The sequence below is a fragment of the Phalangium opilio genome, unplaced genomic scaffold (genome assembly GCF_054372755.1).
Source record: "Phalangium opilio isolate 3A_F unplaced genomic scaffold, DU_Popi_V2 ptg000011l_1, whole genome shotgun sequence".
Lineage (NCBI taxonomy): Eukaryota > Metazoa > Arthropoda > Arachnida > Opiliones > Phalangiidae > Phalangium > Phalangium opilio.
The window spans coordinates 5144754-5171947 of record NW_028324147.1 but is presented as its reverse complement, the minus strand read 5'-3'; the positions used below and the strand labels follow the sequence as shown (position 1 = coordinate 5171947).

Genomic DNA, 27194 nt, shown 5'->3' with positions numbered 1-27194 from the left:
GTTAGCACGCCGATTTCCCTCAGATAACGCGTCCTTACCCCATCATCCTTGTTTATAGGACCTCTGGAACTCATATTTGAAGGGCAGGCTTTCACTTCAAGTGCAATTATTTAATTTACAAAGTAAATCTTAATTTTCGAAATCATACTAATTAATTTTTAATTCCAATTTTAATCCATCCACATATCATAATCATATCAATTTGAGACATATTTATATTCTTTAATCTTCACATTCATTAATACAACTGCGATTTTTAATCTACATAATTTAAATGGAAATATTTCACAAGGAGTTTATTTTTATTTTAAAAATTACAATATTTTCATCACTATTAACGATATCATTCTGGATCTACGACTTGGGGTATTAAAGGTGGGGGTAAATTTAGGGCTTCTTGAAAACCAGTAGTTGCTGGTGATAGAGGATCGGGGGCGGGTTCGTAAGCTGGTATTTCGGCTAAAGATAGAGATTCTGGGTTATTATAAGAGTCTATCGATGATGCGGTCGCTTCTATATCAGAATTTTCCATCACCACCAAATGTTCAGTGTTAGTTTCGGAAAGAATAAACGATGTCCCGTTATTTGTACGAGATAAAGGGGAATGACTGGACAGTTTCTCCTGTTCTTCATAAATTTGACTAGCTGTTTTCGGTAAAGGAATTGCTTTTGATGCTTCAGTCTTATCAATGTCTTCAATGGAAGAGTCGCCTATTGTATCTTCAGAAGTTGGTTGGGATAGTAGTATCGTCGTATCTTCCGTAATTTTAGCCAAATCGTCTAAAGAAACGAGTATTTCTTCAGCGTGTTCGAGGGTAATATCCGCAGTATCATTCTGCATCCTTTCAGCCAAGATTCTTGGTCTTAATGCCATTGGAATTAGATTAACATCGACGTCACGAGGAACATTATATGGTTTGAAAAGCAACGGAGATCGGAAAAAAACTGCGTCAATTTCTTTCTTAATACTATCCCGAAAATTATCCATTTGATCTTGAAGATGAATTGCTTCCGCCATTATTTTCTCTTGTCTCGTTTGAAGATCGGATAGTGACGCGAGGTTACGGTACATTCTACGTAGACCTTCCGATAATGAGGCGTTTTCTTCTAAAACCCCTGGGGGAAGTGCCTCTCCGGACATATAGCTGTCAAATTCTTCTTGGGGTAAACTTAAAGACTCTGCTGTGAGTTTTTCAATGAAGGAAACGGCGCAGCATAAGTTAGTGAAGTAGTATCCAGCTTCTCCGCTCATTAATCTAGCTGGGTTGCTAAAGGAAGTGATGTATTTTATGTTGGATTGCAATAAAGGAGGATTCGCTTTCAAAACGACGTAAACTAAAGTCGGGAGGAATTCATCAGCGCTTGCTGGTCCACCTTGAGATACTTGAAGTACCGTGAAGATGTTTTTACTGCATTTAACGATGCACGCTAGTTTTTCTTGAGGCGTTCTTTTGGAATCCATTTCAATGATGTCAGTGATGGCTTTATCCATTAAATCCCGTATTTCAGGCTTCAATTCGTTAATTTCAAGTTCCAAATGTTGGGAGTTAACCCAATTTAATTTTCGAATCCTATTTTGGATCGCTAAATCATTTTCTTCGTGTTCCGATGATATCTGGCCAAAAACTAGCTTGTACAGTTTCATCATTAGATAATATTCCGTGAAATCAATCAATTTTTCTCTTCGTTCGTGCGAAGTATCCTTGTATAATTGATGCGTTTCGAATCTCTCGCTCATTCTTTGGTAAAATTCAAGGACTAGTTCCGATGTTTCATCCATTGAGACCGGTTTTTCAAAGTATTTTCTAACTTTATCCGCTATATTAGATATATGCTTGTTCAGATCGCCCTTAACTAAATCTGGGAGGGATTTAAGGAATTCGTAATGTTCACTGCCTTCTTTTAAATTCTCAAAAGGTTTTGGTTGACGGGTTTCTTTGAACGGAGATGAGAAAGATGATTCTCTAGCGGAATTTGTACGTTTCATTATACTTTTGATGGTATTAGTGCGTTTATCCGCTTGTTGGCGTTTCTTTTCCTCGAATTTCGTAAATTCTAAACTGCTTTTCGCGCTGCCAGATGTAGATGTATCTGTCTGACTTCGGGAAAACCTTCTTGGATGCATCCCCGAAGGTTTGGTTTCTTGTTCTTGAGCTTTCTTTTGCTTGTAACATAATGAACAGTATCCTTGCCATTGGACGTTTCCGTAGAATCCACATTTATTTAAGCATTGTAGATCCTGTTCTAACATCCGATGTAAGGAACTTCCCTTTTTCTCTAATTTCTTCGCAGTGTTTGACATTTTGTTGTTAGATTTCTTGCTACTCGCAGTAGGCCTTGGTCTTTTATTCGAAATCGAACTACTACTAGGAATTGCTATAAATAAGGAACCTAACAATCAGAAAGATTTAGAATTAATAATTGATAAAACATTCTGGAATGCTTTAAAATCCTCAGAAAGCACTTCCGAACACTCGAGTGACTCGACCAAGCCTAAATTTCTCACGAGATTTTCACGTGCAAATCGTGACGATGAAATTTTATCGCGATATTACTTATGGGATGGGATGGGAATTTGGAAATCGAAGTTGCATCGTCATGTGATTACGTTTAAACCAATCACAAGTGCGAATTGGCTTGGTAGGTAAATGATAATGGTCAAAAGCGGGAAATTTCAAAGTTCATAACTTGTAGGCCTAATTTTACTTATTTCCAGCTTTTAATATTTTCTATTGTCTTTTCTCAGTTTTCTGCTATAACTTAGAAAAGGCAACCAGCTGTTTCACGAATTACAGTCATTACCTAACCATACTTTACTACTAGGAAACTTTAAGTTTTCAAGCTTTAATTTAAATATAAAATTTTGAATAGTAAAATAGAAAAACTTACGAATCATGCCTCCAAAACGCGGAAATGAACTCAAACGAATAGCAATAAATAAAATGAATCAGTTTCTGACGTTTCCAATCGTATAATGCAGCAATTTAATGCTGTGGTTAATCAGCTGATGGTTCTAGATTAATCTAGATTAAAAGTATAAAGTCACGAAAATTAAGCCCTAATTCACTTTTATCGCGATATTTTATCTATACGATCGTTGATATGATCGATATTTTTGGTGGTTCTGTTATAGATTAATTAACAATTGCGTAATTAACGTATGACTTAAAGAGATTAAGCTAGAAACAATAGGATAGAAAATGCCTGACAGGAGTAAGTGGGCCACGTTTTCAAAGTGATCTCTTCGAGATTGTTGTCGCTTGATATACCCTCCTCGTGTTTAATTTTCAGGGTCAAATCCCTCAAGGAGACTCTTGAGATAAAAGTATCAATTGAAATTTCAACACATATTTCATTTGAATCAAATGTGTACTTTATCATTCAAACAGCCCACTTCGAATTTTGCGCGCCTTACTGGGCGGCGAAACCCGCGTAGTCTCGGTTATGTAAAGAAACAACGTTCCAGTTTCACATGTCTGCGTAGCGTAATGGATAACGCGTCTGACTTCGATGGTAACGTTGTAATGACGTCACGATGTGATCAGAAGATTGCAGGTTCGAGTCCTGTCGCAGACGTGAGAAAATTTATTTTTATTTTATGAATTCAAATTATTATTTAACTTATATTATAATCGGAAAAGTATTTATTTTATTTTTATAATTAAAATTAATAGCAAATTTTAATGTTTTAGAATTAAAAAAAATTAATAATTATTTGAAATAATAGTTACTTTGGAAATAACACTATATTATTTTATTTTCGGGATAATTTTAATATAATTTTAATTTTAATCTATTACTTTATATGCAAACATTTAAATAATATTAGGTCAATTTTAGTTTTTAATCTAAACCAAAATATTGGTGAATTATATCAGTGACATCAGCCATGACCGTAAAACATAATTTAACACCGTTGATAATTTAAAATTATCTCAAACGTAATAAACCAAAATATTTATTTTTTGTCACATTTCAGTAGCCGTTAGCATCAGTAACAAGATCGGACAAGAACCTTTTCCAATCCATTATGACCCTAGATGACCCCGAAAAAGGCGTATCTCCGTTAGTCCGTTTCAGTCACACGGACCTTTTCACGTTTAGGCCAAAAATAAACAGGTTAAAGGGTAAGTAAGCCTTGTTCAGATATAAATTTAAATCCCGAATTTTAGGGTTAAGTCTAAAGGAAAGGTGAAATACATAAATATGGCTTCTTAGGTCAAGCTTAGGTCATAAGTATAGCGCGTATATTTGAGTTAATGTCATAACCCCTTTAATAGCCGTCTAAAATTGTCCGAATTCGAACTAGACTCCTAAAATCGCCCTCAAAAATAGACTGTAAATCTTTAAAACCTGCGTTTGTATCGAAGTGCTTCTATTATTATCTTTGAACCACCCCTCTAAACCTATTTTCATCATGAAAGTCGACTACAATCTAAGGTGAAGGCGTAAGCTTACCTAGACTAGACGTAAACCCCGGCTGCTTTAACCGAAGTATTATTTCACTTTTGAAATAGAAATTATACCTTTTGAATTTGACAGCGAAGAAGTGATAGTACGAATTTTTGGGGGGTGGTCCCGTAAAAAGAAGCCGGTGGGAGAAAGGTGACTCATTCTAGAGGGGTAAGATACTTCTGCTATTTTGGTACGTTGGTAAACTGCGTTATTTACGCACTCGAAAGGCTAGAGATGAAATCACTATCCTACCACCTTATTTTTGTAAATCTGCCTTTTGTACCAATTTTATTTATTTTTTTTATTCTACGGGACTTGCACCGTCAAAACCTTGAATACCTTCAGGCGGTATGGTATATAAGGTGGTTATTTTGCTATAGTGATTTTTATTCAAACTAGTACGCTAGTACTGAACATTGACGTAACTAAAAACTTGTTTTTTATGACTCATGTTCGCTATACCGTAAAATAAAACGTGCTTAAAGAGGTTAAATTAAGCGTTTAGAAATTAGAATTTCATTATTTCTAGGAATTAGGCTTAGTTGTTATGAAAAGTAACAGTTAGGCTTAGCAAAGTTTTAAATTAAAACTTTCGGTTTTAATTGCGTCTGAAGTTGTGATGCATTGATTTTTATATTAATTGATAAAATTGGAATGAGGAAGTGAATATTGTAGGTGTTAATTGGTTCAAAACCAACGGACAAAGGTTTTGTACCCTTTCCCTCAAAATGGCGGTTAACTTTTAAAAGTGGAAGCTTTAATGGGTTGATGACTTATATAGTGGGTGAGATTTTCACCTTTGCCCTTTCCCTATTGTTGAATAAAACCACTTGGAACAACACAAAACAATTTAATTAATACTTTATTTTGTACATTTTTATTCCAAATTTCACAGTTGCAGTAAAATTTAAACTATCTTATCATTTAAAGAACCGATAAGGGTTTTAATAGCGTTATCTTAAATATATTACTTTATCAATTATGAAACCAAGTAGGAACCTTTCGTATAAAACCCATAATTTTCTTGAAAACACTTGAAAAGACTTAGATTTAATCAAAAATTGGATAAAGATTTTGACATAAATATCTTTTATTGTGAACTAGTTTTCCCCCCTTTCCCGCCTACACACTCCCCTCCCGCTGAGCTCGGTTTCTCATTGGTGGTTGCTTCTCTGGCTGGCTTCTCTCTCCCTGTAAAAACATCAGTAGGGCCTTATACAATGGCGGCTACGGTTGACAGGTGATATCGCCGCTTAATTCTAATTCTCTCCGACTTCGTGCTTGCGTTTAAAAAGGACTTTGCCGGGAAATTTCGCGTTTCCGGGAATAGTGTACGTCGCGTTTATCTCTTTCCTCCTAAATTTAACGCGTTGCAAAGTTTAAGGACGTTTATCAGAGTTGATTTCAAAATTTAACAGTTAAGCCTTAGTCGATCAAAATTGGCCCCTTTTGCAGTTTTCCGCCGCAAAACACGTACGTAGCTGCGGCGAGGATCGAATCGAAGGATGGGAGTCTACTATGGTTACGGTAGTCTTTTACCGCTAGCGTGCTTCACTGTAAGGATTTTGTACCCCGCGCTATTTATTGCGTTATGAAAATCGATTTCCAACAAATATCTGTCTCTACCAATATCGTTTTTCCCTAAAATTATTGTATTAAATATAGTGCGGTTGAAACTTTCTGTGGTTTAAACGTATTTTCTGAAGGATTAACAGTACTACAAATTTTTACGTAAGTGGTTTCGTTTCTGTATTTATTTTGTTTTTGAAATTAGAATTTTTAAATTATGCAAATTTGGTTTCGAAATGTTTATGGCTGGGACATTGCTTTGGGTTAATAATATTGTGGCTATTGAAGGAGCTAAAATTTTAAAGTTAATCTTAAAATTCTTTAGTTTTATAGTAAGAAAGAAAAAATCCAAATTTTACACTTAAATTTACTATTTTTAAAAATTCACGGAAAATATGTTTCCACTTAAATTATCCTCGGTACTAGATAAATTTTAATGCGTTTTTTAGTGGGAATTCCATGGGCTACGGTGACGACATTGTATAATAATACTTCTAATTATCACATTTTCTTTAATTATCACTCAATTAACTAACTAATCCTTATAAAATACTGACAACAAGCAATTAACTACTTGATACAAAGGCGTAAATTGTCACTAAGGTTTTCAGCATCGCTAACGAAATTCTCATGTCCCAATGACCTATTTTCCATAGCTCTACACAAAATAATTCAAGGTTTTATACGCTAAACGCTCGATTTAATTCATTTGTTAACACTTTACTAACCAAATAAAAAACTTAGTACAATATCAATATCAATAAAACGTCAAATTAGGGTTAGCGATCTTTTGTCGAAACACGTCGACCATTCTGTGACCTTTAACCTTTAACCAACATCCGAAATAATCCGATTTCCCTTCGTCTCAAAGAAACTGTCCTCCTTTTCTGTTTAAAAAGAAGAGACGGGGAAAAAGGGGGGATTTGGAAACGTTCGTTCGGAGAAAGGACTCCTTTAGGTCTATGTCTATCTCATAATCGATTACTTAGTTAAGCCAACCATAAGTTCATAAGATATGTTCCATGATAAGTTTGTCACTGGTAACTTAGAAACTGGAGCTTGTCATGAAGTGAGGGAGGTAGGTCATAGATTCGAGGTAAAGCGAGGGAGGCCTGGTGAGGCGCTGTCAAAGGGTTAGTAATACATAGGGAGCTAACAGTTCTGACCCTGAAACGTCACACCCTTTTATCTCTTACTGGAGTTTCATCCCCCCTAATGGTTGGAAACAGTATTGTACGCGCAAAAATGCCAACCAGAGGGGGGGGGGTTGAGTGACGTCAGACTATCTCTTCACCCTAGCCAGTTGTTAGCTCCTTATGGGAAGATGGAAGTCCTGCAAAATTAACCACCGACTGTAGGACTTCAATTCTCGCTTGTGATCGTTCTCCCTCGAACTAGTTATCTCGAGCTGTAAGTCTCTAAGTAGCATTCTGAAGTGTCATACTTATCCCGAACATATCTCATTAACTTATGGTTAAGCCTAATTTCAAAAATTTGTGCATGACACGAGAGATAAGACCGAGGGGGAAGACACTTGAGAACTCAGGTGTACAATATGACTTGAACTCAATGTACTGTCAAAGCTGAACTCTGAGTTCCGAAGGATTTGAACTCAATGCACTGTCAAAGCTGAACTCATTTGAACTCAGGTGTACACAGAGATCCAAAGCGTCTACCCCCTCGGATAAGACATAATCAAATGTGTCATAGTTTTAAGTACTAAACGTCAACACTTAAGGCGTTGGATGTTTATAGTGATTGGTTTTGCTTTCGTATGGAAATTGTCTTTTGCTTTTCCTTGACCTAGGCATTGAGCGGGAAAGTACCTTTACACGCTGGAGGTTTACACGCGGTGCGGTTTAGCAGCGAGGTCACGATAGTATACTATACACTATACAGCCTTTGAATTTATCGAATTTTTAGCATGGTGCAACTACGACAGTTAGATATTAAATTTTATGGCCTTTTTACAGCTGACTAGAAGAACGTTTGCATAATAAATAATCTCTATATGATTTTCTTTTCTTTTCTTAGAAGTCAAATATTTATTGTTTCCCAGAAGTGAATACGTTTAGAGAGCTCAGTGGCCCCAAGCTATAATTCTTATACACTAGAATCTTATATTTTTGGACGTATTTTAAATTCAGCCATAATTTCTCAAAATCTTATGATTTTTGGATTTTGGAAAACATCCTATAAATTGTGTGCATTAAAGAGGCTAGAGAAATTTCCCTAAGGTGTTTTTGCCGTTTCTCCAGTGTTGCCAGACTATTGATGAGGCAGGTGAATGCGGCTAGTAGTTCAGTTTGAACCAGTACTTGACTAATCTGCCTGGCAACACTTGCACTAAAGTTAATCCCGAGAAAGAGGGGACGAATATTTTCTAGCCCTTTTTAATGAAAACAATTTTTAACAAGTCTATAACTCTCCAATCGTAACTTTGTAACTTGTTTATTAGTAAAGTAATTGTCCTACCCACGTGTCAATCGAATCGTCCTACCCACGTGTCATGACCTTTCTAGGTATGTACTTAGTCCAGTCCAATCCACGTGTCCAGTTCAATTAAAATATTTATTCCCCAAGTTCATTTCCTTTCCAAAGTTCAGTAGCTCCTATAGTATCCTATGTCCTTTAAAATCCTATAAAACAGGAAAAATATAAATACCCTTATTTTCTTGTACAAGGAATTAAATATTTTTCCCTGGACTTCCTAGGTCCAACGCGTTCCTACCACGCATAATACAATTAAATATCAAGTTCCCCAATTAACAGCATTTTTAATAAACAATTTATTAGAGTTCCTGACAATTACGAAATTACAAGCATTTATTTAAAGAATGAAAAAAAAAAGAATGAAAATCACATGGTTGCTTTCCTTTTCCTCCAAAAATATTTTTCCGGAATAAATTGTTTTTTTTTTGTTTTTTTTTTATCAATATAAATAAATCTATTATCTAAAACACGTGAGTGGTATCACGAGCTAAATTCCATAAGTATCCCACGTCACTTCATATTGACAAAGACACGATAAGAGCCCCTTTTAAATAGTCGGTGGTAAAATGGAGTCTTATGTTTGACCACTGTCCTAAATAATAAGCTGGTCCTTATACTGTTCTCCGCTTAGTTTTTCTAAAGATCTCCAATTAATTTACTGGTCACGTGGACCCTTAACCCCCGACTTCTTGAGTTTAAAACTGATCCAAGCAATTAATAAACTGGTATTAATTGGACCGGAGGAAGCGTGCTATTTCTCAGACTGGTCAGTTGTCTTGACACTGCAGGTATTGACCTTTTTGGAGTTTCACAAGTAAATGCCACTTTGACTGTGGACTTTCACAAATAAAGACCACTTTGACTGTGGACTTTCACAAATAAAGACCACTTTGACAGTGGACTTTCAGTCACAAATAAAGACCACTTTGACAGTGGACTTTCACAAATAAAGACCACTTTGACTGTGGACTTTCAGTCACAAATAAAGGCCACTTTGACAGTGGACTTTCAGTCACAAATAAAGGCCACTTTGACTGTGGACTTTCAGTCACAAATAAAGACCACTTTGACTGTGGACTTTCAGTCACAAATAAAGACCACTTTGACTGTGGACTTTCAGTCACAAATAAAGACCACTTTGACTGTGGACTTTCAGTCACAAATAAAGACCACTTTGACTGTGGACTTTCAGTCACAAATAAAGACCACTTTGACTGTGGACTTTCAGTCACAAATAAAGACCACTTTGACAGTGGACTTTCACAAATAAAGACCACTTTGACAGTGGACTTTGTCAAAAATAAAGACCACTTTGACAGTGGACTTTGTCAAAAATAAAGACCACTTTGACAGTGGACTTTCAGTCACAAATAAAGGCCACTTTGACTGTGGACTTTCACAAGTATAGACCACTTTGACAGTGGACTTTCAGTCACAAATAAAGGCCACTTTGACAGTGGACTTTCAGTCACAAATAAAGGCCACTTTGACAGTGGACTTTCAGTCACAAATAAAGGCCACTTTGACAGTGGACTTTCAGTCACAAATAAAGGCCACTTTGACAGTGGACTTTCAGTCACAAATAAAGGCCACTTTGACAGTGGACTTTCAGTCACAAATAAAGGCCACTTTGACAGTGGACTTTCAGTCACAAATAAAGGCCACTTTGACAGTGGACTTTCAGTCACAAATAAAGGCCACTTTGACAGTGGACTTTCAGTCACAAATAAAGGCCACTTTGACAGTGGACTTTCAGTCACAAATAAAGGCCACTTTGACTGTGGACTTTCACAAGTATAGACCACTTTGACAGTGGACTTTCAGTCACAAATAAAGGCCACTTTGACTGCCAATTGTTCCTAATTGCCTTAGTAGACTAAAATGTAAGATTTGTAGACCAATCGTTTTTCTGTACCCTAGCCTAGAGTAGAGAATAGATAACCAGCACGCTGTTTTTACAATGGCATATAGGCCACGCCCCTCGTTACTGAGAAAGTCAATTTATGGATGGGATAGTGGAGGGGGGTGAGGTGGGTGCTTACGTCACAAGGCGATTGTCCCTTTTTTTCGCGCTCGCTCTCTCTGGAAAGGGCGGGAAAAGTGAGAGAATAGGAAGATGATCATGCGCCCTCGAAGAACGTAACGGCAGTGTGTATGGTCATTGATCGATTTTTTCCTAGAAATGGCGCGCGCCAACTTGCGGCACGCGCTTTGATTATATTGCTTGCCCCATTCTCTCCCACCCCCTTATACTATTTCTTGCCCCCCCTCCTCTATTTTATAGCACTCTGTGTTAATAACGATTGAAGCATAGGGACCTAGAATGGTAGAATGTGGGGGGGGGGGATGTCGTTTGTTTGAGATTTTCGCTTATACGGACTTTTGGGGATAAAACGATGTATGTGTTTTATGTTCTGGGAAGGAGATTGCTTTGAGTGGCCTTTTTAGATGGCGTGGGAAAATTAAAAATTAAATTTTGTTTTCATTATGATTATGTGTTTATGAAATTTGGGAAATTTCGAGTCGAAAATGTTACTTTTGTAATGTTTTTGCCATAAGGGACACTGTTTTTAAGTTATGTTTATAGTGATTTACGGATGGCCCCCAAAGTTTTAATTGGTCGGTAGTCTATCATTTCTAATTTAATTAATTAGGGGTTATCTCTAAAATAGTCAGGGATTTTGAGAATGGGTGTTAGGGAAAGGGTTAAGGGATTTTGAATATGGGTGTCAGTGGAAAGGGTTAAGGGATTTTGAGAATGGGTGTGCAGGGAAAGGACAAGGGATTTTGGAAATGGGTGTGCAGGGAAAGGACAAGGGATTTTGGAAATGGGTTTGCAGGGAAAGGACAAGGGATTTTGGAAATGGGTTTGCAGGGAAAGGACAAGGGATTTTGGAAATGGGTGTCAGGGAAAAGGGATTTTGGAAATGGGTGTCAGGGAAAAGGGATTTTGGAAATGGGTGTCAGGGAAAAGGGATTTTGGAAATGGGTGTCAGGGAAAAGGGATTTTGGAAATGGGTGTCAGGGAAAAGGGATTTTGGAAATGGGTGTCAGGGAAAAGGGATTTTGGAAATGGGTGTCAGAGAAAGGGTTAAGGGATTATGAAAATGGGTGTCAGGGAAAGGGTTAAGGGATTTTGGTAATGGATGTCAGGGAAAGGGTTAAGGGATTTTAAAAATGGGTAGCAGGGAAAAATCAAGGGACATAGCCCCAACCTTGACAATGCTAAAATCTGAGAATTATTAATTAATCCTTCAAGAACAAGGAAAAAAATGGGTTATTGAACTTGAAACTTTTGGAATTCCGGGTGCTACGTTTTTAGTAATGAAGTCAACGTGACGAAATATATTTTTTGATAACGCAAAATGCGATAATATTTTCAAACTAGGTCATTATTTTCTTATTTATAATCCGAGTTGATTTTGATGTCATTGGTATCAATTTAAAGCCCTAATTCAGCTCTATTGAAAATCTTGACTCTGATTTCATCACGCTGAGAAACTTTCTTTTAAGATACGTGGTCAAATTTTGATAAGATATTGCATGCTGTAGTTAATACAATCTTGCATTGACGTTGTCACATTCGATGGTCTCCAGACCTAAAGAGACCCGCCCACGCTCGCCAATGATATCTGGAGTCCAACGCCGCCGGGCGTCCAGTCTTGAAACTATAATCCCCCCTTTATTATAGTATAGTTCTCTCTTTCACCTAAAAAGAGAGTGAATTACGTCGGCTGTCTAACGTCGATTGTTCAATTTTTACGTATTTTGTTTTCTTGTCGTGCGGCGACGTAGCGACTGGCAGCCGGAAACCGGGTGGGTTCTCTCCGCAAATTATTAAAGCGGGTTCCAAACTGGCTACGTTTAAAAATACCTTTGTCTTCCGGCGACGTTGGCGGCGCTCAGGTAAAAGCGCGCGCTCAGTTAACGCGCCTTTTTTCACCTTCTGTTTTTGTTTTGTGAGGTAATTCCTTTTAATATTAGGGTTAACGATATCTTAGCATCGTCGGCGCGCCAAAACGCGCGTGTTTTTTTTATTCCCGCCCATTTTCAATTAAGGATATTAATCGTGTAACCTTTGAACTATGTTACCCGAAACCACGTGATTGTGTATTATTATTATTATTATTGATTGACAGTGTCCTTATTTGTATGTTTTGTTTTGGTTTTTTGGTAATGAGTTCTAATTTATCTTTGTTAGCTTAGTTTTTGACAAGTATGAGGTATGATATGGGGTTATTAGGTTAGGTTGAGTTTTGTGAACGATGGTTGTGCGTTGACATTATGGTGAATTAAAATACCCTTTTTCAAATGTCGGGGTTAAAATAGTGTCTACTGTTTGACAAGGTGTTTTCAAGGGTTTTTCCTTGAGATATATATGTATGCATATATATTTTCTCTACTTATAGTTCATTGTGTTGACTATTTAAATGTCAAATTCCATTAGAATAATTTTGTAACTTATATCAGGGATATATTTAATTTTAGAAGTAGGAATGGAGAACGGTTATTATTTACATCAGTCCGACTCATAGCCCAGTATAGAGTCCCTCCCTCCAACACGTAACGAAAAGTTTAAATTATCTTATTGGCTCACTTAAACTACGTTTTGATGACGTACGTAATTCCTCTGTCGCTATGACCCCCCGCCTCTTCTTTCACACCCCTCCGTCCCGCGGAAGGGGGTCCGGGACTTTGACGCGCGCCCAGACTACTACTCTGTTCTCCATTCCTACTTCTAAAATTAAATCTATCCCTGCTTATATTTAATGTCACTTGTCTTTCTATGTGGATTTTAACCAAAGTTAAATGAATTTGTTTTGGCAGAATTGCGGCAACTGAGTATGACGTTGAGTTAGAGAGGAGTTGACTAAATCTAACTGGGAATTATTTGCGGCTGCAACCACCATGGCAGCGGGGGCCATTAACGTAGATAGTCCGATCCAGGAACCCGCCAAAACAACGGTGCCCGTCATGAATGCAATGAATAGTAGCACTGACAGAGAAGATTTCTTTACCAGGTAAAAAAATTCTCCGTTTGATATATAACAAGCTATAACGAGTACTAACAAATATAGTTCTAAATACGAGCCACACGCCTTGAAAAAGTGCAAAATTATAAACCATATCTTCCTGCTTCCTAAACAGACCTTAATTATGATCCCTGACCCTTTGATAACCAAAATAATGAAATCACACCCTTAAAACATTTTAAATTTGTACCATAACATCAAAATTATGAACTATAACCCTTAAAAACACCCGAATTTCGAACTTTAAACCTTAAAAACACCTAAAATATGAACTCCAACCCAAAAAACACTAAGCACATCAACCCTAATAAGTAATAATATTTATCGTCAATATTGACTCCAATTACACAAAAATAATAAAAATTTCAACCCTGAACTTCTAAAATATAATAAACAAATAAACTCTTTAAATTCCCAAAAATAGAAACCCATTCTATTAATCTGTGATGAAATTCCAATCAAATTAAATTCTTCCTTGGTACAACAATCAAATTTAGTTATAGATAAATAACCTTTTCCGATTGCAAATTTTTATCAAACATTCCTCTCGAAATATTCCGTAGGAGTATTGGTATACAGATAGTGTTTCTGATAAGTCTGCCATAAATTATGGGGATGTTCTTTGAGAAATCAATTTTGAGTTGATTTAAATGTAACTTCTATCTATGACATTTTGTTTACCACAAGGGACACTGTTTCAAATCGAGTTATGATTTGATAGTGTTTTAGGGATGACCCCTTAATTAAATTAGAATTAAATGTCTTGAATCAGTTTCTTAATTTATTTTAAGGGGTCATCCCTAAAATACTATGTACAATCTTAACTCGATTTGAAACAGTGTCCCTTGTGACAAAAAAAAAATGGAATGGATAGAAGTTACATTTTCTTCTCAAAATTTGATTTCCCAAAGAACATCCCCCTTAATTTATGGCAGACTTATCAGAAACACGGTGTATATAGTATTTGTTCGCTCTCTTAGCTCATTTTTCGTATCTCGAGTAAACTAAAACTTTTGAAGTAGTGGTAGGTAGGATTGGAATGCGACGAGAAACAGGTGCTTGTCGTAATATATAATATTATCTACGTAGTCAGGTAAACCTCGTGCCCCAACCAACCAGCTAGGTATATACTACGACAATATTAACGACCAAGCCAAGCAGCGCGTTGTTGTACATCATTCATAATCCCCTATACCTTAGAACAACCTCACTTGGGATTATTTCCAAAGGCTATTTCAAGCTTCTTTGACAATTTTATTACACCCAAGTGACACCACGAAAATAATTTATAAGTAATACTTTAATTAAAGCTAGGTAGAGTACCTAGAGAAAAGCGATTTCTATTGAGTGGTTTAGAGACAATACAGGGAAGCGTGGTTGAAGGGGTGCCATAGGTTTATAAGATATGACTATTCCATAAGTGTGACACTACCTTACTTCGTAATGCTAGAGACTCTCTGAGAGCTAGTTCAAGAATTTGTGCTAAGCCTTTGACAGCGCCTGACCAGGCGTCGCTTTAAGAGAATCTATGACGTTTCACCTACGTCATTTCATGATAAGCTCTCAGCAGGGATAGATTTAATTTTAGAAGTAGGAATGGAGAACGGTTAGTATTTACTTCAGTCGGACTCATAGACCAGTATAGAGCTCCTCCCTGCAACACGTAAGGAAAAGTTTAAATTATCTTATTGGCTCACTTAAACTACGTTTTGATGACGTTGCAGACGGGGACGGCGAAAAATACGTAATTCCTTTTACCTCTGTCGCTATGACCCGCCTCTTCTTTCATACCCCCCTTCCCCGGTCCCAGGGAAGGGGGTCCGGGACTTCGACGCGCGCCCACGTTACTCTGTTCTCCATTCCTACTTCTAAAATTAAATCTATCCCTGCTCTCAGTAACCAGCAACAAACAGACTAAATAGGAAGGTGGTCTGCAAAATTAACCACCGAGTGTAGTACTTCAATTCTCGCTTCCGTCGTTCTGCTAGAACTAGCTCCCAGTAAGTCTCTACGTAGCATTACGAAGTATTAGAAGTGTCATACTTATGGAAGGAACATATCACTTATAAACTTATGGTATACGACAGTCACATGCGAGGAAGAAAATTCAAACACGTGTTCAACGTTTCAGGAATAGAAATTGATACACATGTACTGTACAACAACAATTTCGCGTCTAGTCTATAACTTTTACCAGAAGTAAGATGAGACTAGAAGTACTGAGCTAACTAAATTCTTCACTGGGCGAAAAGTGAATATTCTTGATAACACACCAATGGTTGGCCCTCTGGTAGCGGTTTCAGAATTTTCACTCCAACGGTAGACGGCCGAACTAGATTCAAGCACCCGCGTCCGTGTTCCGCGGCTTTAGGATGAGGGGAAGGGGGTAGGAATTTTTTTGGAACTCGACCAAATTTTTTTCTCTCTAGTTTTAGCGCGATGGAAGCGGCATAAAATCCTCGAGTTTGTTCACTAGTGCCAGGATCTACTACCAATGCTAGAGCTCTTTACTTCTAGTCTCATCTTACTTATGCTTTTACACCGTCTCCCCTCGACTTCTCATAACCTTGTAAACATATTTATCAGGATTATTATTCCTGTTTCTGGTGTGTTATACAATTATTCTATTATTCTGTTTCTGATTTTCTAACACGGATGGTGTTTCTGAATAATTCTTCTAAATAAAAGGGTCTCTACTTGTTTCTTTCTCTAATTCTCGTATTCTGTCTTTCTGGGTTTCTTTCCATTACATCTGATTCAGCACTGACCGAGAGGAAGTGTTTGAAAAAGGGTACGTTTACTCAATAACTATTTCTCTCTCTTCTATCCTATATGTCCCACTCCGCTTTTACTTTCAATCTTTATTAATCACTTCATTAGCAGCATGGTGCACTTAATTAAATTAAATTAACCTATCGAGGAAACTTTCAAATTCATTGAAATCTAGGCGTTTATTAGAAAGATTAAAAGAATTTATTGAAGTTTTATCAGAGAAAATAAATATGGAATAGAAGGTGACTTAATTGCCTTTCTCTGGCTGTTTGGTTCTTGTTTCGTTTCCGGCTGTCTCCATAATATAAAGTCTGGTGTTTGAACTCCAAGCTTGTTGTCTTAAGACCTAACTTCCGGTACGTGTAGACAACAAAGAGGTAAATTAAGGTATGGCTTCAAAAACAAACCGCGAACATTGAAGCCCTATTTAAGAATGCCCTTGGGTCAACATACCGGATGTAGTATATCAAGCAGACGGTATTGTAACCCCTCTCCCTTACTTTTGGCCTATATTTCCAGAGTTATAACCGGAAATGGAGGGTCGTAACAAGTATCAACGCTACCTTCTATTCCAGTACAATTTTCTCTGATTTTTTTTATCTTTGTGATTAACAATAGTTTAAGATAAATCTCCATGTTCAATTAGAGCGTTTTATTTATAAAGATCAATTAACAGAAGGTCTTAAGTTCTTAACGCAAGGTCTTCAAAAGATGTCTAAATAATTATCTTCACGGTTTTAACTTGTAGTAACAATATTATCTCGTGGAACGGGTTGCCAACAGGATATCCTCTCTGAAAGCTTGGTATCCCATTTCACTTGATAATAGGCAAAGTACAGTAAAAAGTAGCTTCGCCTCCTGGTTTAAAGTTTTAAACGGTACATATCAGTCCTCCTAGTCTGAATTTAACTATGTATATTGGAGGAAATTATCGAAACGATTTAAATCTATCTAATTGGGCATGGAGTTGAATCTTAAATTAAGTTTCCTTAATGAGATAATGATAATACTTCAAATTCATATTCATTCTTAAGTAAAATTATTTAATCCTTAAAAATATTGATGAATTTGGTAGTTTCTAGGTGAGAATTAAAACATCGTAGTGTGTTTTAACCCATTACCAAAAAATAATAAAAATTAATTTAACATAAACGGTAGACAGTAGACAGTAGAAAAATCCTTATTGTCTAGTTGCATTTGTAAACAAATTTAAAAAAAAAAATAATACTAACTCCCGCTAACTAACAAAAGCATCGCTTCCTTTTTCCCTACCCCATTTTCTAACCCATTTAGAATGCTTTGTATTCAAGAAGAATTGAGTCAACTGACTCTGGAACGTAATCGTCCGAAATCACCCAACTGCCTGTCCGTGCCTAGACCGCTAAGTTCACCGTTACCAGCAGCTTCGATGCCAATTCGCACGCCATCCAACAACAGTCTCAACGGATCCCTATCCGAGAATGGGCTTAGCAACGGGAAAGAGTTTGAAGTCGGTTACAGCGGCTTTGGGACCGGGATGGGTGGTATTACACTCGGTGCCGGGTCACGTGGAGGAGGATGGTTCGATGGGTTGCTGGGATGTTTAAGACCCGTTTGGAGTATGCTGGGAAAAACGGGGCAAACTGAAAATAAAGGTTAGTCCAAATTTCGTCCATGTTGACCTTGAATATCATTTGTCAAGGTTATGATGACCGTAGTGGAAGTATTAAAGCGTTTGTTGTAGAGTTGTAATCTTTTTAAAAGCTCTGAACGAACTTATGTTACGACCTTGAATTAATATTTCAAGGTCGTGATGACCATATCTAATATGGTTGACGTTAGAGTTACTAGTCCAATTACGTTATTGTAGCCAATTTTAACGAGTCTTTGGAACATGTAGTTGTGTTTTTAATCTATAACAGTTGCGATGTTATTATTATAGTACACTCAGCTGGTGTTTTGTTATTGTCTCGGTTTCAATTCGTCTCCATGACCTTGACTTAAATGTAGAAGGTTATGCGGGCTGTATATTTATGGGGCAATTTATAATGGTAGATGATTGGGAGATACCGTTTGAAAATATTCGCGAGTTACAATGGTTGGGTAGCGGAGCCCAAGGTGCGGTTTTTGTCGGACGTTTGAACAGCGAATTGGTAGCGGTCAAGAAAGTCCGGGAAAAATCCGAAACTGATGTCCGACATCTCAGGAAGCTCAATCATCCCAATGTCATCGCTTTCAAGTAAGTGTTGAAGTTCAATGGGGCGGGTTGCAAATATCCTTTTGACCAATACATGTGGGGGAATATGACAGGCCAACGATCCAGTTGAAAGTTGAAACTAGAACTCTTTAGACAAAACACGTTTCTTTACTTGTAGGGGTGTATGTACTCAATCCCCTTGCTACTGCATCGTCATGGAATTTTGTCCGTATGGTCAACTGTACGAAGTACTTAAGAAAGGGCGCGAAATTCCTCCAGCCACTGTTGTCCAATGGAGCAAAGAAATCGCTTCCGGAATGCACTATTTACACTCGCATAAAATCATTCATCGTGATCTCAAATCGCCAAAGTAAGTAATTAAAACTAATTAGCTAAAGGTCAAAGCGGGAAAACATTTAAACGACACCGGGAATCTTTATGGTGTCCTGATGATACTTAGAAATGTAGGAAGAAATATCCCTTTATTGACGTCACCATGTCCCAAGCGTCGTGAGCTTTTTATAGTTTGCCCACCCACTTATTCTAAGTATCATCATACTCAGTAAGTCTCTAGCGTTACGAAGTATAGTTAATGTCATACTTATGGAACATATCTTATAAACTTATGATGTCATCCTGAAACTGTTAAGACGGTAGATAAAGATTCCCCCGCCTCTTGGTAACTTACAATCGGTATCTTTATAGTGTATTAATTAGCCACAATGACGTCTTAAAAATATCCGACTTTGGAACATCGAGGCAATGGAATGACATCAGTACTAAAATGTCCTTCGCTGGGACAGTGGCCTGGATGGCACCCGAAGTAATTCGCAACGAACCTTGTAACGAAAAAGTCGATATTTGGTAAGTTCACACTAAACCTAATCACGTACGCCATAAATAGTTCCCTCATCATTACTCTATTAGCTCTTAATTATTTGCCAATGCACATGCGCTTGTGCATTTTTGTCCCGCGTCAAGATACCAAAGTCCAAACAGTTATAGAATTCACCCTAGCACGGTGCGATAGTTAGGCCTACCCATCTGAAGTTAAATGAGTAGGAGAACAAACAAAAAGGGGCGGGGTCAGTCTGGGAAGAACGATGTTACATAACTAAAGTATTAAAAGGATACAGAGTGTCATCCTTCTTCTATTATCCCCTTCTGCTTTTACCCATAACTTCAAATATCTTGAAATTAGGTCATTTGGTGTTGTCCTCTGGGAATTACTCACCTCCGAAGTTCCTTACAAAGACGTTGACTCCTCCGCCATTATATGGGGTGTTGGCAACAATAGTCTTCACTTACCAGTACCTTCTACTTGTCCCGAGGGTTTCAAACTCTTGATGAAACAATGTTGGAGCGCCAAACCTCGTAACAGGCCATCCTTCCGGCATATTATGCTTCATTTGGACATCGCCGCCGTTGAGATTCTGAGTACACCGCGCGAAAGGTACTTTAAGACGCAAGCCACTTGGAAGGAAGAGATTCAAGAGTACATGCAGAATATAAAACGAGAGGAACGTAGTCACGTGCCACAAATTGAGGAAGATCTGGTTAAGAGGAGGAAGGAGGAACTCAGACACGCCCAGGACATCAGGGAACATTACGAGAGGAAGTTGGAGAGGGCCAATAATCTCTACATGGATTTGATGGCTTGTATGTTGCAGTTGGAGCACAGAGAGAAAGAAGTCGTCAAGTAAGTCTTCCTTGCTTATGTTTGTTCAATCACGGAGCCCAATCGGCCTATAATTCCTATAAGGTCGTATGTTTTTTAACCTGTCCTATATTATCCTATAATTTCATGAATTTAAGGTCCTTTAATATCCGATAATTTCATGAAAGGTCCTATAATATCCTGTATTTTTGACTTAGTCGAAGTTTTTGTATAGTTTAGCATCAAATTTATCAAAATTTTGCACTTTTATCGCGATCACATTTGACTAGACACAGAATTGCGGGGCTCGCTCGGGATTTGTTTTATATTACCAAGAAGCGATATCTAGTTTATTAGGGAGTAGGTATAAATTCGCCACATTTCTAGCATTATCTCCAGTCCAAACGTATAGTAGGTCCGGAGTTAATCCCCCCCCCCGCCTCTAAATTATACAACCAGTATCTCATTGGTTCTTGAAAATTCACGACAGCGCGACCCGAATGACGAAAATTACGTATTTTCCCAATGGGGAGAGGCGAAATATCCCGGCCTCCTTTTACGTCCCCCCTTGTATTTTGAAAGGGGGACTGGGACTATGGCTCGCGAATACTTAGCCATCTTACACCTTCTCTCTACTAAACTAGATATCACTTCTTGATATTACCACTCATTTTAATTAAGTTCCTATTTTTAAAGTAAAATCCAATTTTTTATTATATTTTACGGTTTTTCTACATAGTTTAAGCCAAATTAGTACTATATATACGAGCATTTTTTAATTATATATTTTCCTATAAAAAGACGTTTTTTCCCTATAAAATCCTATAAGGAATTAAAATTTTTGGCTGGGCTTCGATCCTAAGGTTAATGGTCAATTTCGTTAACCATTTATCAGGCGTGAACAAAATCTTCAAATCTGTTCAACCGGTTACAAACCGTACAAGAAACGTTTAGTGCGTCCCCTACTCAAAGCCCACGAACGATTTAACAAGAAAAAATCCTACAAATCTCAATCGGAACAAACGAGCCCCGAAAGCCCTCAAAAGGGTTACACATTCGCGGAGAATTTACGTAACTTTCCCCCTAATAATGGCGGTGGCGGTTTACCCGTGACGCTTGTACAAAACATTCCCACCACATCGAACGCGCCCCAAGTAACGCCTCCTATAACCCCCACTTCCGTCATTTCAAATATTTGCGCTGGAGGAACGCCCCCTTTGTCCGCTTCGAATAACTCGGCGACAAAAACCCGCGTTCGACGAAGCCGTCATCATCGACGTTCGGGTAGTGGGTCTGGTAACCATAGTAACGTCGTGTCCTCATCCGGCGGTGGTGGTGGCGGTAACCAATGTTCCCCTTGTAACAGTCCTTGCCACGAAAGGCGTAAGTGTAGCGGAGGCTGTTCATTGGTGGATAGCGAAACTCAAACCGATAGTTGCGAACTGATGAGCGAGGCTGATTTGACCAGTCCAGGACATTTGGGGAATGTCAGTGACTCCGCGTTGTCCCTGAGGATTAGGTCTGTGTCTGAGACGACAACGGTGGGACAGGAACAGTCCCCCGAAGGCAGCGATCGGTCCCGACCCGCGCAACGCGATTGTTGGAATTGCGGAAGTACCGATGATAAGCATCTACTGAACTCTTGCTTACGCGTGGACGATAATAATATCGATAAGTCACGGTTCCTACATTCCCCCGAAGACATTAACTCCAATAAGAGCCGGAAGTCATCGGATCCTTCGGTTAACAACGACTTAAATGGCGGGTCTAACAACGGAAATGATTTTAATCACGCCTCACCGACGTGTAGCGTCTCGGTTGCGGGTTCCCCTAATTTGTCTCACGTACCTAAGACGATGGAAGAGGCCAGTAATGACGCTAGGAATGACAGGCAAGTGAATGGAGGATCGGGGTTGCCCATGACGCTGTCGCCTAGCGCTTATAGACGGAAGAGAGTTATGACGGACAGTGACGAGTCGCCAACTCGAGCCCAACCTCCGGCGATTCAACCGACATCCGGGTTTGGTAGTCGAAGGTTTCAGATGAGTAGTTGCGATAGCATCACTCAAAGTTCACAGGTATGTAGATATCGTAACGGCGCAGGAAAAATAGATAGGACGCGGAGAATCTTTGTCTTGTGAGCAAAGATATGATATAAGTGCCTAAGTTAGGGTTGCCACAGGTCAGGGAAAAGCTGGAAATGCCAGGGAATTTTAAAATGGGCCAAAAAGGTCAGGGAAAATTCAGGGAATTGGAAAATTTGCTTGGAAACCCTGCTAAGACATCTCAAAGAATGATACACCACTGTCTCATCTATTTTCCCTGATAATATTTATTTTGAGACGAGGGTCTAAACTGGTGTACCACTTTACGCCATGTTGAACTTGTAACTAATTTCCAATAGGATCACGACTTTTCTACGTCAGAAGAAGAGGGTGATGTCTACGACAGTGATAGGCGAGATTTCATGCTAACGAACCAAAGGTAGGCTTATTTAAAACTTTTTGAGCGAATCATACCAAATTGCCTCTGACTCTTAAGACATATCCTTGTAACGCGTATTCATGTCCTTGTAACGCGTATTCATGTCCTTGTAACGCGTATTCATGTCCTTGTAACGCGTATTCATGTCCTTGTAACGCGTATTCATGTCCTCGTAACGCGTATTCATGTCCTTTTAACGCGTATTCATGTCCTTTTAACGCGTATTCATGTCCTTTTAACGCGTATTCATGTCCTCTTAATAGCTCGACCTTTTTTCTCTCGCGTCTAACAGAAACCTATCGCGAATTCAGCAACACTTTAGCGGTCAATCCATCTCGACCTTGAGTTCGGAAGGCGTGTTGTCCGAAGAGGAAGGAGTTGACGATTCGGAGGAAAACACGAGTGAACGAAGTCGGCAGACATCGAACGAAATCCTGTCCAGTAACTCTAACCCGGACATTCCTCGAAGTCTGGACGCCTTGGCCAAATTGAACCAGGGACACGGTCTACAAATCGCTTCCGCTTCCGCGTCTACACCCGCTAACTTGGATCAAGTCGTTCCTCAACCATCTTTAACTTCTTCCGATTCTTGTAACTTCGCGAAGTCTCTGGACCCTACCAAGAGACATACTATTCCAACGGGAAATAAGGCACTTCCGGCTTCGATTCTCAAAGAAAAGGCCAGCATTGAACGACTGAGAAAGGTCAGATCGGTTGTCCGTTCTTACGCTTGTTGCTTTGGTTGGTGTCGTAAACGTTTTGTGTGAAGTTGTGAAGTTTGATGTTGAATGAGAGAAATTAGGCCTTTAGTCATGCAATTAGGCGCTGTTCTAATATTGCTTAGGTAAGTGCTAATATCGGTGGTTGAAAGTGTTCAGTATGAGATTTACAACGCGTAGTCCGTAGGTTTTGTTTTGGGTCGACCAATCACCTCTACGTTATTACGTCATCTTGTTCCGCTTTCCAACGAAAATGGTTCGACTATTGAGGCTTTAGAATGTTTTTGGGGTTCTTTACGATCATAGATTTTGAAGCACGAACATTTTTACCCCTTGACCTCTTACCCCTAGGCTTTTGGGGGGGGGGGTCGACCAATCAGCGCTCTACTTTATTACGTCATCTAGTTCCGCTTTCCAACGAAAATGGTTCGACTTTAGTGTCGTTAGAGTATTTTTAGGTTGTTGGCGATCATAAATTTCGTAGCGCGAACATTTTGACCCTTTGACCTCTACAGTATTTACTGCATGATGTCTGCGCCTTTGCTGTTAATTGTCTTTAAATAAAAATAAAAAATATCTTATAATAAATTAAAAATTTATTCTCTTTTATTCCTGAATCTCCTATTTTGAATCCTTTCTTCATTCTTTTCTTCTATCCTATTTTTCCTGTCCGTTTCTTCAAAACTTGACCAATCAGAGTCAACTTCCGGTCATTCCGGACACTCACTCATCTCCTTGTATCTCAGCGCAGTCAGCTTCATCCTCCGATTCGGACGATGTCTCCGACATTACCATCGCCCCTGTTAAAAACCTGCCGTCAAAGTGCGTCACCACCACAACTCAAAATGGCGCGGTTACTAAACAGACTGACGTGTGGTAAAAACATATACACGACGTATTGTAACAATATTAGGCCTAAAGGCTGACTGAATTCAATGTTATACATAGTATTCCCCTTCACCCTCATTTTTTGGCCTAAAATATGTCTACCAAGTAATTTTACTTGGAGATTACTACAAAGTTTACCCCCATAAGAGGGGTTAATTAGATTATTCCCCCCATTGTTAGACTCCATATTGGATGCCACGTGGATTTGATTGATATGAAGTTCGGTATGAAAACTAAAACTATGCAACTCGAGTGATGGTGGTTGAATGTTGGTTTGTTGGTTAATTACGTCACGATGTTGATTAGTATAGGATCGATAATTGGACCCCCTATAATGGCGGTTGTTTAAAATGGAATTAAAGAGTTGGTTTGTTCCCCGTATAGTTTTGTTCCCAAAGATTACCTACAGCAAGCTATGACGTCATTAATATGATATCGTACGTCTGTAGCAAGTTTATTGCGAGAAAAGTGTTGTACAGAAAGGTATGACGTCATTATTATGTCGTCTGTAGCAAGTTTATTGCTAGAAAAGTGTTGTACAGAAAGCTATGACGTCATTAATATGTCGTACGTCTGTAGCAAGTTTATAGGGACTTGGCAGTACTACGTCATGCAATGTTAGGTTACCCTCCACTAGTGCTGAAAAACATACTTGGAGGAGGGGCTTATATAGCTTTCATTCTGTTAAAAAAACATACCATAATGGCGCTGGGGGCGGAGTTAAGCCCGAATTGCCAAGTCCCTATTGCTAGCAAGGTTTTGTACAGAAAGCTATGACGTCATTATTATGTCGTCTATAGCAAGCTTATTGCTAGCAAGGTTTTGTACAGCAAGCTATGACGTCATTTATATGTCGTACGTCTGTAGCAAGTTTATTAATGACGTCACTGTTTAACAATACCTGGAATTTTTATGTTTAAAATTAGCGGGAGTGAATAATAGTTAACCTTTAACCTTTATTTCAGTCTGATTCGTTACCCCCTTTGAAAGGCTCCTCCCCTTTTAGTTTTAAAGACGTTTTTCATTCCTGCTATTTTTAAATAAATAAATTCCCGACAATACCTAACTTCCTATCCAAATCCCCGAGATTAAAACTGTACCTTCGTAAGATTATAACTTATGTCAAATAAATTATAGACTTATGCTATATAGCTAGTTTTAAAATAACAACTACGTGTTACTGTATAACGCTCAAAATTTAAAATCTTGTTTTAATTTTTGACATATGAATTATTTGTTTTCATTTTTAATTATTTATTTTTGGTAATTAGCCACAATTATTATTATTTTTTATTATTAAGTTTTTATTTTTTTTTTAAATAAATTTCATTGTTCAAATTTGTTTCGTTCACATTCCATTTTTTAATGTTAATTAATTTTAAACATTCCCTATTCCTATTTAAGGAATTTCAACGAAAATTTTTAATTATAATTAAAAATTTGTTTGCAATAAAATAAATAACGCTAATCCGCCCATAGGAAAATTTTAAGTTGTTTAATACGCATTTAATTTAATTTTAATCTAATTAGAAGAGTCTAATTAGCTACCAAGTAATTAAAACCAAAAAATAATTAACCAAAATAGAAATTTACCATACGTAATCAAAAGTAATTATTTTTAAAAAAAATTTAAAAATAATTATTAATTTTTATTATTATTATTAATCCCTAATACACTTCAAAACATAATTAAACATAAATTACATGACTATAATAACATAAATGTGAAATATAATTAAACTAACATGAAATTATAGTTTAATTAATTAATTAATTAATTAATAATTAATACCAATTAACCTATCCTAGCAAATTATAAAATGAAATATTCCAACTATAAATAATTATTTATTTAAATTCCCGTAAAACCAACTTAATTATTATTTAAAATATATATAAAATTAGAATTAAATGTAAAAATTAAAAGTAGCTGAAAAGTGTAGAATCCAGAATCCTTAAAATTATATAAAAAAACTCCTCTAATATTAATATTAATATTAAAATTAATCCCAATTAACGAGATAGTGTAATTAAATGTAATTTAATTACTTAAATGTATTTAAAGAACGAACGGTTTTACGACGATATAAAAATTATATAACCACTCAGAAAATAATTAATAATTAGCAAAAGAACGTCAGCTAATTAGTAATTAATTTAATTTAAAATTTTAATTTCAAACTTAAGTTAATTTTAATTTTAATTAAATTTAAGTACTTAATTCGCTCTTTAATGTATAGCTTTGTAAATAGGGATAATAATACAAAATTGTACAGATTTCATCTTTAAAAACAAACAAACAAACAAACAAATATTGCAATTAACCAAATAAATTCACGTCGATTTTTGCCATAATTTTTTATAAATAGGCTTTAAAAATTAAATTTAAGTAAAATGACGTCATCGTCATTGGGTTCATTTAAATATGTAAATTATAATTAATGTAACGTTTAAGACTTTAAAACATTCCCCCCAACCCTCCAAGCTACAGAAAGAAAAGTGAGATTTTGTTTTTAATGTTGATAATTAATTACTTAATTAATTAAGTCGACAGCCAATTTTATTATTATTATTATTATGATATTAAGTTAATTTCTTTTTAATTAAATTTAATTAAGTTGACGGATATTTAAGCCATAATATTCACCAATGGTTGTGTTCCTTTTTATTGCGTTTAAAATTAAAATAAATGTGTAGCTTTTGAAAAAAATCCCAAAATAATTAACACTCATAATTAATTATGTCCTCATGTTGACAGAAAAATAAATATTGAAAAGCATTTTTTATTTAAAACGATTATGTTTCGACAACTAATGAAAAGGGTTTTAATGAACTTTTGCTTTTGTTCTAGAGTTGTTTGGAAAATTCAGGGAAAATACGAGAAATTTAAGAAATGTAGATCAAAAACAAGAAATATAGGTCAAAAACAAGAAATCAAGGAAGAAAAC

At 37.2% G+C, this 27194-nt stretch overlaps 2 protein-coding genes and 1 non-coding gene across 7 annotated transcripts; 2 read left to right on the top strand and 1 right to left on the bottom strand.

Annotated features, from left to right (window-relative positions):
- Nucleotides 1-197: 197 nt before the first annotated feature.
- On the bottom strand, nt 198-3237 carry Rabex-5 (Rabaptin-5-associated exchange factor for Rab5). The gene is made up of 2 exons (XM_089858633.1): nt 2890-3237; nt 198-2391 (listed from the first exon to the last, which is right to left on the bottom strand). Exons 1-2 carry the CDS (start codon nt 2894-2896, stop codon nt 344-346), a joined length of 2055 nt encoding a protein of 684 aa, XP_089714759.1. The 5' UTR covers nt 2897-3237; the 3' UTR covers nt 198-343.
- A 189-nt stretch (nt 3238-3426) lies between these two features.
- Nucleotides 3427-27039, top strand: LOC149710009 (uncharacterized). Of its 5 annotated transcripts, none has more exons than XM_089858627.1 (13): nt 3427-3575; nt 3980-4127; nt 13345-13538; nt 16312-16341; nt 17616-17956; nt 18357-18540; nt 18677-18868; nt 19204-19362; nt 19700-20197; nt 21051-22233; nt 22560-22639; nt 22932-23343; nt 24056-27039. In XM_089858627.1, the coding sequence occupies exons 3-13, from the start codon at nt 13426-13428 to the stop codon at nt 24236-24238; spliced, it is 3375 nt and encodes a 1124-aa protein (XP_089714753.1). In that variant the 5' UTR covers nt 3427-3575; nt 3980-4127; nt 13345-13425; the 3' UTR covers nt 24239-27039. The 5 variants fall into 5 exon arrangements, 4 of the variants coding, with proteins under 4 accessions (XP_089714753.1, XP_089714752.1, XP_089714751.1 ...); XM_089858626.1 differs by lacking the exons at nt 3427-3575; nt 3980-4127 and adding exons at nt 5617-6011; nt 6121-6186; XR_016376453.1 differs by lacking the exons at nt 3427-3575; nt 3980-4127 and adding an exon at nt 5616-6186 and having other exon boundaries at nt 22932-23483; nt 24056-24195.
- Nucleotides 3475-3576, top strand: TRNAR-UCG (transfer RNA arginine (anticodon UCG)). Its single transcript has 2 exons — nt 3475-3511; nt 3541-3576. It is a non-coding gene; the product is annotated as a tRNA-Arg (tRNA).
- Nucleotides 27040-27194: the final 155 nt, after the last annotated feature.